General features: G+C 34.6%; 3 protein-coding genes across 6 annotated transcripts in view; 1 reads left to right on the top strand and 2 right to left on the bottom strand.

Annotated features, from left to right (window-relative positions):
• The window catches only part of blo (bloated), a 65981-nt gene extending 58182 nt beyond the window's left edge, over nt 1-7799 (top strand). For all 4 annotated transcript variants that reach the window (XM_088193737.1, XM_088193735.1, XM_088193736.1 and 1 more), the window contains 6 exons: nt 1499-4182; nt 4939-5277; nt 5509-5688; nt 5753-6438; nt 6516-6628; nt 6717-7799. In XM_088193737.1, the coding sequence (XP_088049863.1) occupies nt 2383-4182; nt 4939-5277; nt 5509-5688; nt 5753-6438; nt 6516-6628; nt 6717-7414 (3816 nt within the window). In that variant the 5' untranslated portion in view covers nt 1499-2382 and the 3' untranslated portion in view covers nt 7415-7799. The remainder of the gene's footprint in view (nt 1-1498; nt 4183-4938; nt 5278-5508; nt 5689-5752; nt 6439-6515; nt 6629-6716) is intronic.
• On the bottom strand, nt 7783-13507 carry LOC148231626 (transmembrane protein 234 homolog). The gene is made up of 4 exons (XM_088193739.1): nt 13473-13507; nt 10165-10304; nt 9941-10100; nt 7783-7933 (listed from the first exon to the last, which is right to left on the bottom strand). Exons 1-4 carry the CDS (start codon nt 13486-13488, stop codon nt 7866-7868), a joined length of 384 nt encoding a protein of 127 aa, XP_088049865.1. The 5' UTR covers nt 13489-13507; the 3' UTR covers nt 7783-7865.
• On the bottom strand, nt 12328-13494 carry LOC148231627 (three prime repair exonuclease 2). Its single transcript, XM_088193738.1, has one exon. The coding sequence runs from the start codon at nt 13356-13358 to the stop codon at nt 12480-12482; it is 879 nt and encodes a 292-aa protein (XP_088049864.1). The 5' UTR covers nt 13359-13494; the 3' UTR covers nt 12328-12479.
• Nucleotides 13508-13929: the final 422 nt, after the last annotated feature.

The following is a 13929-nucleotide window of genomic DNA, read 5'->3' as shown; positions in this document are numbered from 1 at the left end:
GGACTGCTTCGAGAAATGGTTCTCAATAATATCAACCCTAACAGTTTCTTAGTAGATCAGAAAAAACAATCGTTATTAATATCATATTAATTGATTAATATAATTACAAAGAATTTGAAACTTTTTGGTAAGATATATCATTACATTTTTACTAATATTTTCTATAAATTTAGATATTGAATATGTAGTTATTTTTATATCATTATTGTAATTATAGTTTTAAAACAGTAAATATATAGTTCTTGCAGATTTTTCTTGTGGAAACGCTGATTATTATTTAGCATGCTTCATGATGATGTTGATGATTATTCCGTCAATGAACTGGGAGTGACGTTCGAGCAGGAATCGAGTTTTTCTATGCACATTGCCAAAATTTGCGATAAGGCGTCGAGGGTCCTCGGCTTCGTTATGCGGAGCGCGTGTCACTTTAATAATTTATTAGCAATTCGCGTTCTGTACGATATGCCAATTGTCTGGAGTGCAAGTGAAGCGAGGTAATCTTTGTTTTTGGAGGGAATTCAAATAAAATTTATAATATATCAAAGGGGAGTACGTGTCATATCCATATGTGTATCCTTTTTGCATTCTTAATGAAGCACTTTTTAAAATTGCTAAGGGGTGGTGTCGACCACCCGTCAATGGCCGGTGACTTTTTGCTGCGAACTTTAGAGTGCCATAGAGAGTCGCGATCGCGTCCTTTATTCTTGCCGTTTTGGAAATTTTTAGGCAATCTGTGAATATTTCCTTTTTCAAATTATTGAATAATTTCACTAAAATAGGAGCAATAATACTATTATTTGATTTAATTGTCTTAACTGTTAACCCATCACTACTAGGCGCTGAGTTATTTTTTAAATTTATTTGTATATCTTGAAATGAAAATAATTAGATCTATTAACTTGAGCCCTATTTGTGATAGGTTAATTTTGTATTCGAGCTGATAGAAATATTTTATTTAAGATAAATTTATTATTAAATTCATTAGATATTTTTTGAATGTAATTAATTCTCCAATAATATTTAGTCATTTTTATTTTCTAGAATATTTTTGATAATTGTTTTATTATTTTTCCATATTTTAAATTGGTTATTATTGCCATCATTAAACATTTTATTATGGTAAGCAAATTTTTTTCTGGGTTGAGATAATACTAGGTTCTAGCTTCCATTTGTGATAACGAATATTTATATTTTTAATTAAGTTATTTAGATGCTCATTAAACCATGGGACGTTGGTCAAGGTTTTATTTATACTTTTACTTGTAGCGGTTTTAATTTAATTTATATATTTTTATTTTATTTTAACCACTACTTGTTTTTTTTAAATTGTAGCGGTTTTATACATTTAATTTAAAAAAATATTTTGTAAAAATTAATTATGATTGTTTGAAACTATTTATAACGCTTTTTTAGTAGTAGTATATATATGTATGTAATAGTAGGTGTTAAAAATGTTTGAGTCAATTTATACTAATTTATTTTTAATTTTTGCTTTCAGCTCCAAATAGGGCTGCACCAGCGGCACCCGCTGGAGACGGGGTCCGCCGGCAGCCGCTGGCTGGTCTCTCCAGACAAGAACTAGCTCAGGAGGCGGCCAAGGTCTTGGCTCAAGCGTCCTCGGTCCATTGTTCTTCGACATCACCCCCAGAGAAGTTTTTCTCTCTTCCTACCCGAAGAAGGCACAAACCGGAAACATTATCCCAAAACGCGCCGATCAGGAGGAGGAGCGAGGAACTCGGCGTCACAACAGATTTAGTACCCCCCAAGGCCTTACGCACGTCCCTCAATAGGTCCACCAGCGATGTGACGTCCAAAAAACACCGACGGACAAACAACACCGTGTTCAATTTATTCAAACGTCCCGATAAGGACCTGAGCTACTCGACCCACGACCAGATCGTCCAACCAAAAAAAGAAAGTGCCCCCGTGAAGCGGAGCAAGAGTGACGTCAGCGATCTCAAGTCGTCCAGCCTTCGCCAAATACGAAAGAGAACCGGCAGCGAGTCCGAGGAGTATCTCAACTCCGTCATCGGCAAAAAGTCGCAGTTGTCGCCTATAATCGAGAGCGCGCACTCGGACGACTATTTCAAAGCCAAGGATGCCAAAGTGTTAGCCGCAGAGGGTACGGAGGTCGCGGAGGATCGTTCACCCGAATATAAAATAAACCCAATCGAAAAGCCGCCTCGGACCAAAGAACCCAAAGCTCCCGTCAGACCCAGACGGGCAAAGACCTTGGAACACCTCAAACCTGTGAAATTGACCATACAACACTTCGACACGCTGCCCAAAAACAAGACGAACCAAAAGCGACTTCTAGTAGATGAGATCGACGCACCCAGGAGCGTCAAGAAGACCATAAGCGAATTCCAAAAGTCTACGGAGATGATTCATAGCAGTCAGCTACCGCCCGAGAAATTACCCTTAACCAAAGGTCACGCCGTGGACAGCATGGTCAAAATCCTCAATCAAGATAAGTACTTGCCGCCACCCAAAGCTACTTTAATCGTTCCGCCGAGTACTGCGGCTCACAACAACAATCAGCCCTTTTCTTACACGAAGCCTTCCAACGTCAGTCCCGATCCTAATTTGTATGCCAGATCGTTGAGTCCGGAAAGGCCACCGTCGCCGATAAACAGATCTGGAATTATTTATGCGCAAGTCGTGTGCGGAGAGAACGGGAAAGGAGGTCCGAAACAAACGATACACACTTCAATCTCTCCGGAGAGAAGATTAGCGCACAACTCGGACGAAGACGAAGGACTCGGCTACGAGAATCAATTCAGAAACAGCATAGATTTTTCGTACGATATAAACAGATACCACGCGGAAGAAACGGGTGACGTCATTGACAGTCCTATTACGCCTAGATTCAAAGAATACAAAAACCACAAGTTTATAGACGATGACATCACTTATCAGAATCACAGCGCTTTGGAGACAGACTTGCGCGGGAGAGGCGACGGCATGGACGCTAAAAGGAGAGAAAGCATTATCGAATCCCACGAAAGGAGCTACGACAAAAAAATCGCCGAGCTCAGTCACCGCAGAGAGCTACTAGAGAACAGATTCAACGCTCGACTCAGGCGAGATCATAACAGTTCCACCAGGTTCTCTCCCGAGAAGGAAAGTAGCGACCAGGCGGAAACCAAAGATGTGAGAGATTACGTCAGAGAGACCGCAGAAACTAATAAGAGCGAAAACATTAAATCTAAATACGTCGCGACCTTTGACACCGCCGTAGAAATCGACCGCAGAGAGTTCATAGATAGGAGATTAGCGGAAGAGCCTCGAGAGATTAACTATTTCAATCAAAGCTCTCCCAGATACTTTCCTCCAGAGCCGGAATACGAACCGCCCAGTTTAGACTCTCAAACGAGCGGACCTAAATATTCGCCAGAAAGAAAGTATAAACCCAGAGCGGCAAGATCGTCTAGTCAGGAAGGTTTGATCTCGTCCAAATACAGCTCTAAACACAGGCAAGAGTTCAGCGATAGTAGGGATCATTACGCTTCCAATCCGGAGATATCTCAGAAGCGATCTGAAATATCTGAAGATAGAGAGGAATACGATCCGTCTAGGCCTGAAACATTTCATAATTCTCTACAGAGGCAGCGACACAACAACAGCGACAGACACTACAGAATTCAAGACGAATATCTGGAACAGTCCAGTTCCAGATCTCTACGCCAGCAGGCGTCCGAAGGACGAAGGGACTACGGGGAAGAAAACTCGGGTCCCGAGTCTTCGAAAGGCAGATACGACCACGACCGGGATCGCGATAACAAGTTCGCCGATTCCGGAATCGAAAACGACTTTAGGAAAGACTCCAACGGTGATATACATTCTAGGGGAGTTGTTTCGCCAGCTTCGAGGGAAATGCCGACGAGACGCGTCAAGGGAGATTTGAGGAACGAGAGTGAAGATGAAGGCTTTGCTTCGTCGCTCTTGATCGCCAGTGAGAGACAGCACACTGAAGACAATTGCACTCTAGTGAAGAGCAGATACGAATCAGAATATAGAAGAAATGCTTCTAGGAGAGATGAGTTTGTCCACAGGGAAAGGAGCATAGATGACGGTTCTTTCTATGATCCAAGGATTGATAAGTTCGAAGATAGAAGTGCGCAGCAAAATATTAATGCAAAACCACCTAAACCATCGAAGAAGTTCAGTGGATTGGAGAAGGTATGATATAAATGCATTTTACAACAAATTTTTGCCATAAAAATAACATAAAATTACATATTAACTGATTTTTTAAAATAACGTCGAATATATATTACATTTTTTTTATCGTTTTTCAATTTTTTTTTTATAATATATATTATTATGCATATAATACATATTAACTTTGTTTAAAAGATTTATGATATTTTAATAAATAAATATTTAAAGATGTGTATATATAGATTTTTCTTAGTTATTCCTAATCTTACGGATGAATATCGTACTGATTAATTAAAAAAGAGCAAGTCGTATGTATAAGGTATTAAAAACTCTTCGCGCGGCATGCGAACCTAATACATTTTTTTTATATTTAATTTCAGTAGTTTATTTTTATAAAATGGTGTTTTATGAGTACATAAGTCATAACAATAGCTTTTTTAATTTCTAACCTTACAAATTATTTTTGAATTTCCAAGATTATATGATTAATATGTATTTGTGTGAGCTATAAAAATCAATTAGTTGTACTTGAATTAACATTTTTGAAACCGCGCGTTTCTAAGATAAATCTGCGTTGGGTGCCGCATAGTTTTCGCGAAATTACGTCATACTATCGATATAAATTTACATTTGTATATACATATATTACATATAGAAAAATACAATCTTTTTTTATTTTGCTTTTTACTTGACATTTGATAAAATATATAACAAAAATAATAAATCGTGAATTTGTGAACCAGTTAAATATATTTTTTATTGTTTATTATTTAGGTGAAACAACTCTTTTCCCGTGACTCTTCGAAGAAGAGCAAGAAGGATAAAGACAAGAAGATCGACGTGGAACGTCCGTATTCGAGGACCGACGGTCATGGAATGGTCCGAGTGGAAGATCTGAGGAGACGTTACACAGAATACAAAGGTTCCACTGAAGATTTAGACATTGGTTTAGAGCCAAGGAAAGGAAGAACGTCAAGAAGTTCAGATATGGACAGCAGTTTGGAGCATAGGAGAGGTAGAACTTCGAGAAGTTCGGATTTGGAAGTCAGTTCAAGAGCTGGAATGCATTCTAGAACGTCCAAAAATAGAGACGACGATGGCTCTTCCACTATGGTAATTATCCATTGCTATTAAAAAACTAGTTGATTCTTAAGAAAACTCATTGTGTCCAAGTTGAGCGGTTCTCGAAGAGCCGATGACGTAATTGTAATCCTTCGACAGGTTTGTTCTCCTTTTATGGCTATGAAATGAAACGGTGAAAAAGTCACCGGTTCACTTCACCAATGACACGAATGTGTAATAAGTTATTTTTAGTCATTCAATACAATTTGTGCACATTTGCAGGAATATGATTATAGTCAAAGACGCAGAATGGCAACTCCGAGTCCGTCCCCGAGTCCTCCGAGAAGAACTTCCAGAGAAATTGAAAGTTCTAAACACGACAGTAGAAGACAACAAACTGTTTCAAATGGATGGTTCAAATCTATTGATAGATTATCTAAGAATAAATCAAAACAATCTAAGGTATTTATTATAAATATATATATTTAGCAAGTGTTATATTATAATATAAATTAATGTATTTTAGTTGGATAAAGATAGCATGATCACAACAGAAGATGACACTAGTATAAGAAAGAAGAGTTACAGTTCGAATGGAAAGCAACCGGCTAAAAATCTTCGCTTCTTTGGTGATACAGATTTAGAATCAAACGACAGTGTATCAAAACATCACTCAATACTAAGAAAACGTTCTAATATATCAGAGCTTAAAAACGATGGTTCAAAATCGTTGAACAGAAATAAAAAGACACTATCTAATTCCGTGCATGGTTTGGATAGAACTGATTACGCCGATAATAAATATAAGAGTTCTTCATTAACAAATTTACAAGGAACGTTAGATTCAAGACAGAATCTCTTGGCTAATAGTTACAATAAGGAGAAGTATAACAGCAGTAGAAGAGATTTACATAATATATCTGAAATCCATAGCAATTCGGAGACTGAGAGTCAGTTTGAAGAGCGAGAAAGGGAGAGGGATTACTTGAACGATAATGGAACTTTAAAAGGCAACAGGAAACCTCCTATGAGCCCTTTGAGAGAAAAGAGAAGATCAAAGAGTCAAACGAAAAGCATCACCAGAAACGGTTACCATGGAAGCAGAGGAGATTTGAACGATGAGCCAAAAGTGAACTTGTCAGATTTGCATACGAGTAAAAGTGATATTAGGGGTAGTAGGCAAGAATTGAGTGGAAGTAGAAACGAATTAAGGTTGGTTTATTGGATATTTGATTTTATAGATCAATTAGAAAATATAAGTAAATGTTTATTTTTGTGGGATTTTTTAGATCGAGAAGGCGAAGGATGCCAGCTAGTGCAACTAGTCCTGGTGATAGCAGCACGGAAGGTGATTCTAGTCATCAATCTCAGAAGAGCATAGTCTATTTACATGCCGCAACTGGTGAGAATATCATTCATATTAGATGTTTTCATTTTACTTATCAAAAACATTGAATGCAATATATGTAATGATTATTTAATGATTTCAGTTGGTGATATACCTTCAACGGGAAGAATCTCTCGCGGAAGGTCGAGAGATGACGTATCATCGGTTAATTCATCACTGCGTCCCCAAACAAAGACCGTAGCAAGATCCTTTTCTGTTCTGGCACCATGGAAACCACGTCATTACAGAGAACCTTACGATATAAACTACTCTCAGAGTGGACATCAATCTACTATTAAACGCGCTGAGAAAAGCAGCAGAACGGCTACTTTGAAAAAAGAACCGACGCTCAGTTCGAACAAGAGCAAGAGTACGTCCACCAAAAACTTGAGCACTTCAAAGTACGACCGGTCGAGCGAAGAGAGAACGTTGCAAAATAAATCGAACACATCGACGCTTTCGAGGCTGTATAAGAAAGACGATGAGAGTAAGAAAGCAACGACGAATGGATCGTTGTTCGGTAGGAGCGGCAAAGGGAGCAGTAAAGAGAATATAAATAGTTACCAGCAAAGTAGCACTATGACGAGGAGTAGAAACGATCTGAGGGATAAGAATAAAAAGAGTATGTCTATAGAGGTGTTGAACAGAGATTCGCCTCCGAAAGGCACGAAGCGAACGTCTGTAGAAAGGGAAAGGATATCCAGATCTATATCGATGCCGAAAGATCCAAATAAGACGGCCGGTTGGTTTAAGATAACAAAAAAGAGCAAGAAAGTTGAAGGGTCCAGCAGAATGTATTGATTTCACCACTTATTATTATTACTTTTATATTATTTTTTACTAAAATTTTAACATTCCTTTAGTATCTAAACTAACATATTCTTCTATCTTGATGTAATGAATACACAATAACCAAATATTTAATATTGCAATACTTAGTAAGTCTTCCAACCATTCCGGTGCCATAAAATTATATTCTGTCTCAATGGTGCCATAATAAATGTAACAAAATATTGAAACGACCCACGGAATCGATCTCCAATTCATACCGTTGTTTTTAACATTGGACTTATGTACATAATTTGCAAATCGCATAATTCGCCACGTCGCTAATTATTAACCTAGTTTTATAATTTGTTTTATGTAATATTATCTTAATAAAAGTCATATTGCATTACCAGTTTAATAAGCGTGTTTATAAATATTATTTTATTATATAAAAATAAAAATACATAAGAATAAACTAGTTTCTTTAAGAAGATTTATCAAGCCAACATATGGTCGTGCCCAGAATGACGAACAGCATTCCGATGAGTGTTACTATAAAAAAAAACACGTTTATAAACATAAATCATTAATTATAAATGTACATAGTTTACGCCAAAGTTTTAAGTTCTACACTGGACTAAAATTATATGTTATTTCATGGCAAGACAAAAGACGCAAGAGATCCAAATGTAAGCTGTGGTGTGTGCCGGTGCATTATCATTATGATTTAATTAATTTTCATTTAAATGAAATAGTGGACTCTGCGTGAAATGTGCTACTTCAGTAACAACTAGAAATTATAATAACAAGTTAAATTATTAAGAACCATATGCAGCGGCCAATTTATGAAACAGTAACTGTGTGCACTTACACACATTCAGTAAGTAAAAATAACAACACTGTTTCTGAACAGTTGCTAGTTTTAAACTATCAACATATTTATAACTACATTTAGCAATAAAATGATTAGAAGCATGAAAAAGGATTAATCTTGATTGCTAGAATTCACAACTAATGTATTAAATATTTATATATAATATAAATTTACAAAAAATTGTCACTATCAACTAAACAAAAACGTTTTCATTAAATAAAACAGTTATTTATAAGTAAAATATGAAAAATGTACTGTTTAAAAAAAATTTACAATTCGTCGTAGTGGGAACTCTCGTTACGGAGCGTTCCCACTGCGACGGCGCCGGCACGATTTTATTGCTTTTGACGTGGATTTTTGACTCTGAGAAGTGATAATTGTTTTTGCGCCCTTCTATTGACCAAAATTCGATTTGTATATACTTTGACCAATACTCTTATAGTATAATATCAAAGTGGAGGCAAACTATGGAGCAGTATGCAATTTTAGTCTTGACCAATGAAAGTTCTAAAACTATAATTAGTTTCAGAACTTTCATTAGGTCAAGTTGGGTTTGGTTAATTCGTTAGGTTAGGTTTGGGTTTGAACAGCAAATGTAAGTTACGCAGATGTCAGATTGATTTTCATATAATTTTATTAGCGCCTATCAGTTAATCATATTTTCGTTAGTAGAAATATATATCTACTGGTGAAAATGTCACTAGCGGATGTATAACTTCACTGAAAAATACACATTCACTGTAACATTTATATATCGCACATAAATAAATAATTATAAGTATATAAATGTATATATTAATACGTATGAAAAAGTTGAAAACATATAATTTTACTAGCACATGGTAGATAAATTATATTTTCAGTGGTAAAAATATATATCTACCGGTGAAAATGTATTTCAATATTATTCCACTGAAATGACATTTTAAAAAATATTCGACTGTTTTTTTTGAGCGATAACCAAATTTTTTTTTTAATTAGGAACGTCATTTCAGCGTTTTTTGGGGGGTGGGGGTGGGAGGGAGGCAAAAGTTCCAGTCGGTTATAGTTTTTATTAACCTTTCGATTTTATTAAAATTCTGAGTATTTCATTATAATGACATGCATTTTTCTAGCCAAATTCAAAGGGGAGGGGGGGGACTACCCCCACCTGCTCCTCAAATGGCATCTGTGGATCATTGTGTAAAATAAGGTGTAACGGTTATTATGTTTCATTTTTTATTTACGGATAATTATAGTTTAAAATAAAGCACCCAAGAATATAAGGATAAATTAAATTTTTAACTACATTTTTGTAATGATTTAGGCGAGTGTAAAATAATAACAATACTCTATTTTATAAATGCATCAATGCCTTTGCCTAAAAATAATATTTTTGCCGTCTAATAATGAAAAGTTGTATGTTTTAGTGTTCATCGATTACCAGAAGCAAAGTATTGTAGTAGATAGGGACAGATTAAAATAATCACAAAGTCAAACGCTCAAGGTAAAAATGCACACACATAGGATTGCGCTCATGCACGTGCTTGTCGTTTTAGCCACACACACACACACACACAGAAAGATCAGTTAACCAAAACTTTTAAAATTATTTGGATAAGATGCAAAAAACCTTTATCTTAGTTGTTAGTTTCTAGATATCTAAAGATTTCAGCATGAACTATGTATTATTGTATTGTATATACCTTTGTTAGGGCGATCTTCTCCTAAGATCCATCCAACTAATGCAGTGAACATCAAAGTCAACGAATTCGTTATAGGCACTACAAACGATAGCTCGGATTTTTGTAACATGAAGACGTAAGCCACAGATCCACATTGATTGAGTGAAAATGGTATTATGTACTGGAATCAGTTATGAAATAGTAAAGCAAATTATAACAACATATGACATTATAAAATTAAATACCTTCCAGTTAGTAATCAAATGAAAAAATTCATTGTAGATTTTCTTCGGTTTCGAGTCGTCTTTCACCGTAGATATATTTTTAGATGCAATTCGTATGAAAGGGTTCGTTCCTCCCCACAGTAACGCTGTCAACAAAATACCTATAAGAAATATCATATTAATTAAGTCTGGAAGATTAGAATTATTATATAATTATAAATCCGATCGATCATCATAGATTCGGTTTTCCTAGATTTTCCTAATCTCAGATTAATAATTAAAATAAGATCAGCATAGTGTAAGCTAATGGTTTTAATTAGTAAAATAGAAACATTGGTTAAAGTGGTGTAAATTAAAGTATTATTTTTTATAAAAAAGTTTTATTTATACAAAATTTATAAAATATAATCATATATTTGTTCACAAATAAATGCAAAACTAAAATCTATATAACAAATTTATATATAATATTATTATTCGATCATTTCAATATGGTTTATTGGTATTTTCTTCCTTCTTCAAAATAATTACTGTGCGACTACATACATATGTACTCGTAAATTAGTATCGATATTCAGAACATAAAAATACATAACTTAATTAATCATGTTATTAAATAATTTTCAAATATCACATTTTTACCGAGAATCAAAAATTTTGTTCAAATTATGACTATTTTTATTTTTTAATATGCTAAAAAATTATATTTTTATTAAGTTAAAATCAGAATAAAATAACAAAATTGACCACATGATATGGAAAATTATCATAAAACATATGAGATTTTGTGCTAAAGTACATACAAATGAAATACATACACAATAGGTGGTTTTAAATGTAAATTGGCAAACATATACTATGAAAATCTAACGTCTAAAAAAAAGTGTAGAAGAGTTCATAAAAAAATATTTGCGTTAAACAAGCAGGAGCTTACTGACATAATTATTAAAATACCCCCAATTTTTCAACATTTAAAACGTGGACGCTGCGAATAAATATTAAGAATTTATTACGCATAAATCAGAGCAAAGAAGTATTTTGTTTTTCCTGTAAAGTTGACAATTCACATTTAAAGCCACCGATATAACATATTTTATTAAATCTACGTAATATAAAATTTACTTAAATAACTTTAGTAAGAGCAATAAAATCAGTATAAATTCTTTACTATACTTTTTGTAACATTAAATATTCTATACAAGTGAATGAAGAAGAACTGAGTATAAAAGTAAATGTTTCCTTTATTATAATTTGAGACCTTAAGAGATTCAACTTAATATAAATTCAGTCATTAAATAATGTATTTAAAATACTCTTAATTGCATAAAATACCACCACAGAGTAAAATAAAAACAAATATCAATCTTCTTCATTACAGTCGAGCAGATACTAACATTAAAAATATAGATCTTTATTCTATTCATTAAAAACGGTTCAACGAATAAACCAAAAATAAATTTTTTACAGCTTATGTAACTTAACAGTAAACATGACACATGGGATTATATCAGGTTGTCCAATAAGTTTATTATCAGTTATTCATTGTCAAATAATTTTGTAGATCAAAAATGTGCTCTAGCTTAAAATAAATTACATTGATAAAAATTGGTGCCTTTATGTCAACTGATAAATAAGCACAGATTAGCTGGTAAACCCATAGGTAAAAAATATTTTATCTCCATGTATGGTGAGGTATAGAGGAAGTAATATACTGGGAACTTATTGAAAGGAACAATAACAGTAACTCATCCACCATATACCCCTGATATTGCTCCTTTTGATGACAAAATGCAGAGCTATTTTATCGGCAAAGAATTTAAGTAACATCCAAGACATCTTTAAAAGAAGGTTTGATAGCGAAGAAGATAATGTAGATTACATGAAGAAATAGAAGAGTTAAAAATTCCATGCAAACTCAGGTCCGCACACAAAAAGATCTCTTGAGTGATTTCAATACTTCCAACTGCCTGCTCTTTGAGCATCAGCAATTTTCAGCAAATGATTCTGGAGAAGATTTTAAGGCCTACTTGCAAGTACGTTTTTTGGCATCGTCAAAACAACAAACTATAAGAGTTGTATTAAAAGTCTGACGTCATCAAGTATATTAAAATATAATGTGTTAGGTGTCCTACGCGTACAACTTGAAATCTGCAAAGTGATTAACATAGCAGCTGGCGATGCATACCCAGGATAGAATATTATTTAATGAGGCCAGGGTCCACACTGAGCTGTAGAGCTATGCGATGATAATAATAGATTTACTTATTTGTATATCAAAAACTTAGTGGACAACTTAACATTTTCAGTAAAAATACAAAGATTATGAAGTAAACATTTCAAGACTCCATCTTTTTGATAGTATCAAATTTGATAAAGTGCTTTTCAGCCCAGTCGATAAATTCAACTGATCGAGCGAGACAACATTCCATGAGAGCCACACAATCATTTTCAGCTCTATGTAAATCTTTAGGATAAGCGTCATATAGTCTAAAATAAATTTCTTTCAATGCATAGCTTATCCTTTTCTTGGCAGGTTTCGCAGCAGTTTTAGATCCCTCGGCATTATTAGTATCTTTAATCGGACTGCTTAAATATGAATTCACCGCCACATTATAATATTGAGTTTCCACCTCAGAGATCAAATTCAAGTCTTCCTCATTTATAAAATCGTCATCGATGAGATGTTCTCCGATTGAGGAAATGTTCATCGGTGGAACGAATGGTAATTCTAGATCATTTTTGAGTATGTCTCTGAACATCACCAAAGAGTCTATGCATACTAGTGTTTCGGGGAGCGATTTGCGTTGATTCTCTATCTCGGCTTTGAGGATCGGATAGTCAAACTTATATCCGTTGTGCACTACTAAGCAGACGGGTTGTTCTTGGGATTCTATGAAGTTGCTAATAAGCTCCACTGACAAAGCGCTGAATGGTTTGTGGCAACTGAGCAGGCCGTTGTTGAGGCCTGTAATTTCACACACCCTGGGTTTGATTATGCGGTTTGGCTCGAAGTATAGTATGAGTTTGGGCAACACTCGAGGTGCATAACCGTCCGAGTTGAGAAAGTGTTCCCTGTGGACTGCCACCATGGACAGCTCGGTCACTTTGGTTTGGTTGTGCTCTTGCCAGGGAAACCCAGTCGTCTCCAGATCCAAGAATACATAAGATGAGATTCGAGGCATCTTGTATGGCGGCGTGTTATGATGTCTGAGCATTATTTATTTTGTTAGCTATCATATGCATTATATAATTGTATATTATATATGCGATAATTATCCAAAATTCTCAAATGAAAGTTAAGGTAAACAAGTGTGAGTTTGACAGCTTACCAACTACGTCAATCATTTTTGGGTGCTGCCATACGAAAAAATATTTTAGTGCTTTTTATTAATAATGATTTAAAATAAATTGGGATTTTAAATCCATAATATCAAAAATTTTATTATATATTATTTATTATATTTTGCGGTACTTGTTAATTATATCGGCGCCACGCTCAAAAACAATGTTGTTATGAACATTTTCTCCGGCTTTTGGCTATAACGTCTGCGAAAGTGGCCAGCAATGCTGTACTACATATTATATATACGTTTTAAAATTTAAAACTTAATTTTTTATCGCCATACATGTGCTTATTACTCAAACGTCGGTTAAAAATCACAATTAACTGTATATTAGTATCATCGATAACACTGTAATTGATAAACTGATTTTTAAGCGATGTTTGGAGAATAAAAACTAAGTTATACATTTTAGAACGTATTAGTGTAGTAAAACGTTGTTGGC

Source organism: Plectrocnemia conspersa, unplaced genomic scaffold (genome assembly GCF_051122295.1).
Source record: "Plectrocnemia conspersa isolate PC_06_02 unplaced genomic scaffold, ASM5112229v1 ptg000009l, whole genome shotgun sequence".
NCBI classification, from domain to species: Eukaryota; Metazoa; Arthropoda; class Insecta; order Trichoptera; family Polycentropodidae; genus Plectrocnemia; species Plectrocnemia conspersa.
The sequence above is the reverse complement of the archived record's forward strand: the minus strand, read 5'-3'. Positions and strand labels throughout refer to the sequence as shown.

Excerpts from the sequence above, each read along its gene's own strand:
- LOC148231626 (XM_088193739.1), bottom strand. Across the intron at positions 10,101-10,164 it reads ATTTGATTACTAACTGGAAG|TACATAATACCATTTTCACT; the intron begins GTATTTAATTTT and ends AACTGATTCCAG. Across the intron at positions 7,934-9,940 it reads AGAAGATCGCCCTAACAAAG|TAACACTCATCGGAATGCTG; the intron begins GTATATACAATA and ends TTTTTTTTATAG.
- LOC148231627 (XM_088193738.1), bottom strand. The coding sequence starts at position 13,358 with ATGCTCAGACATCATAACACGCCGCCATACAAGATGCCTCGAATCTCA.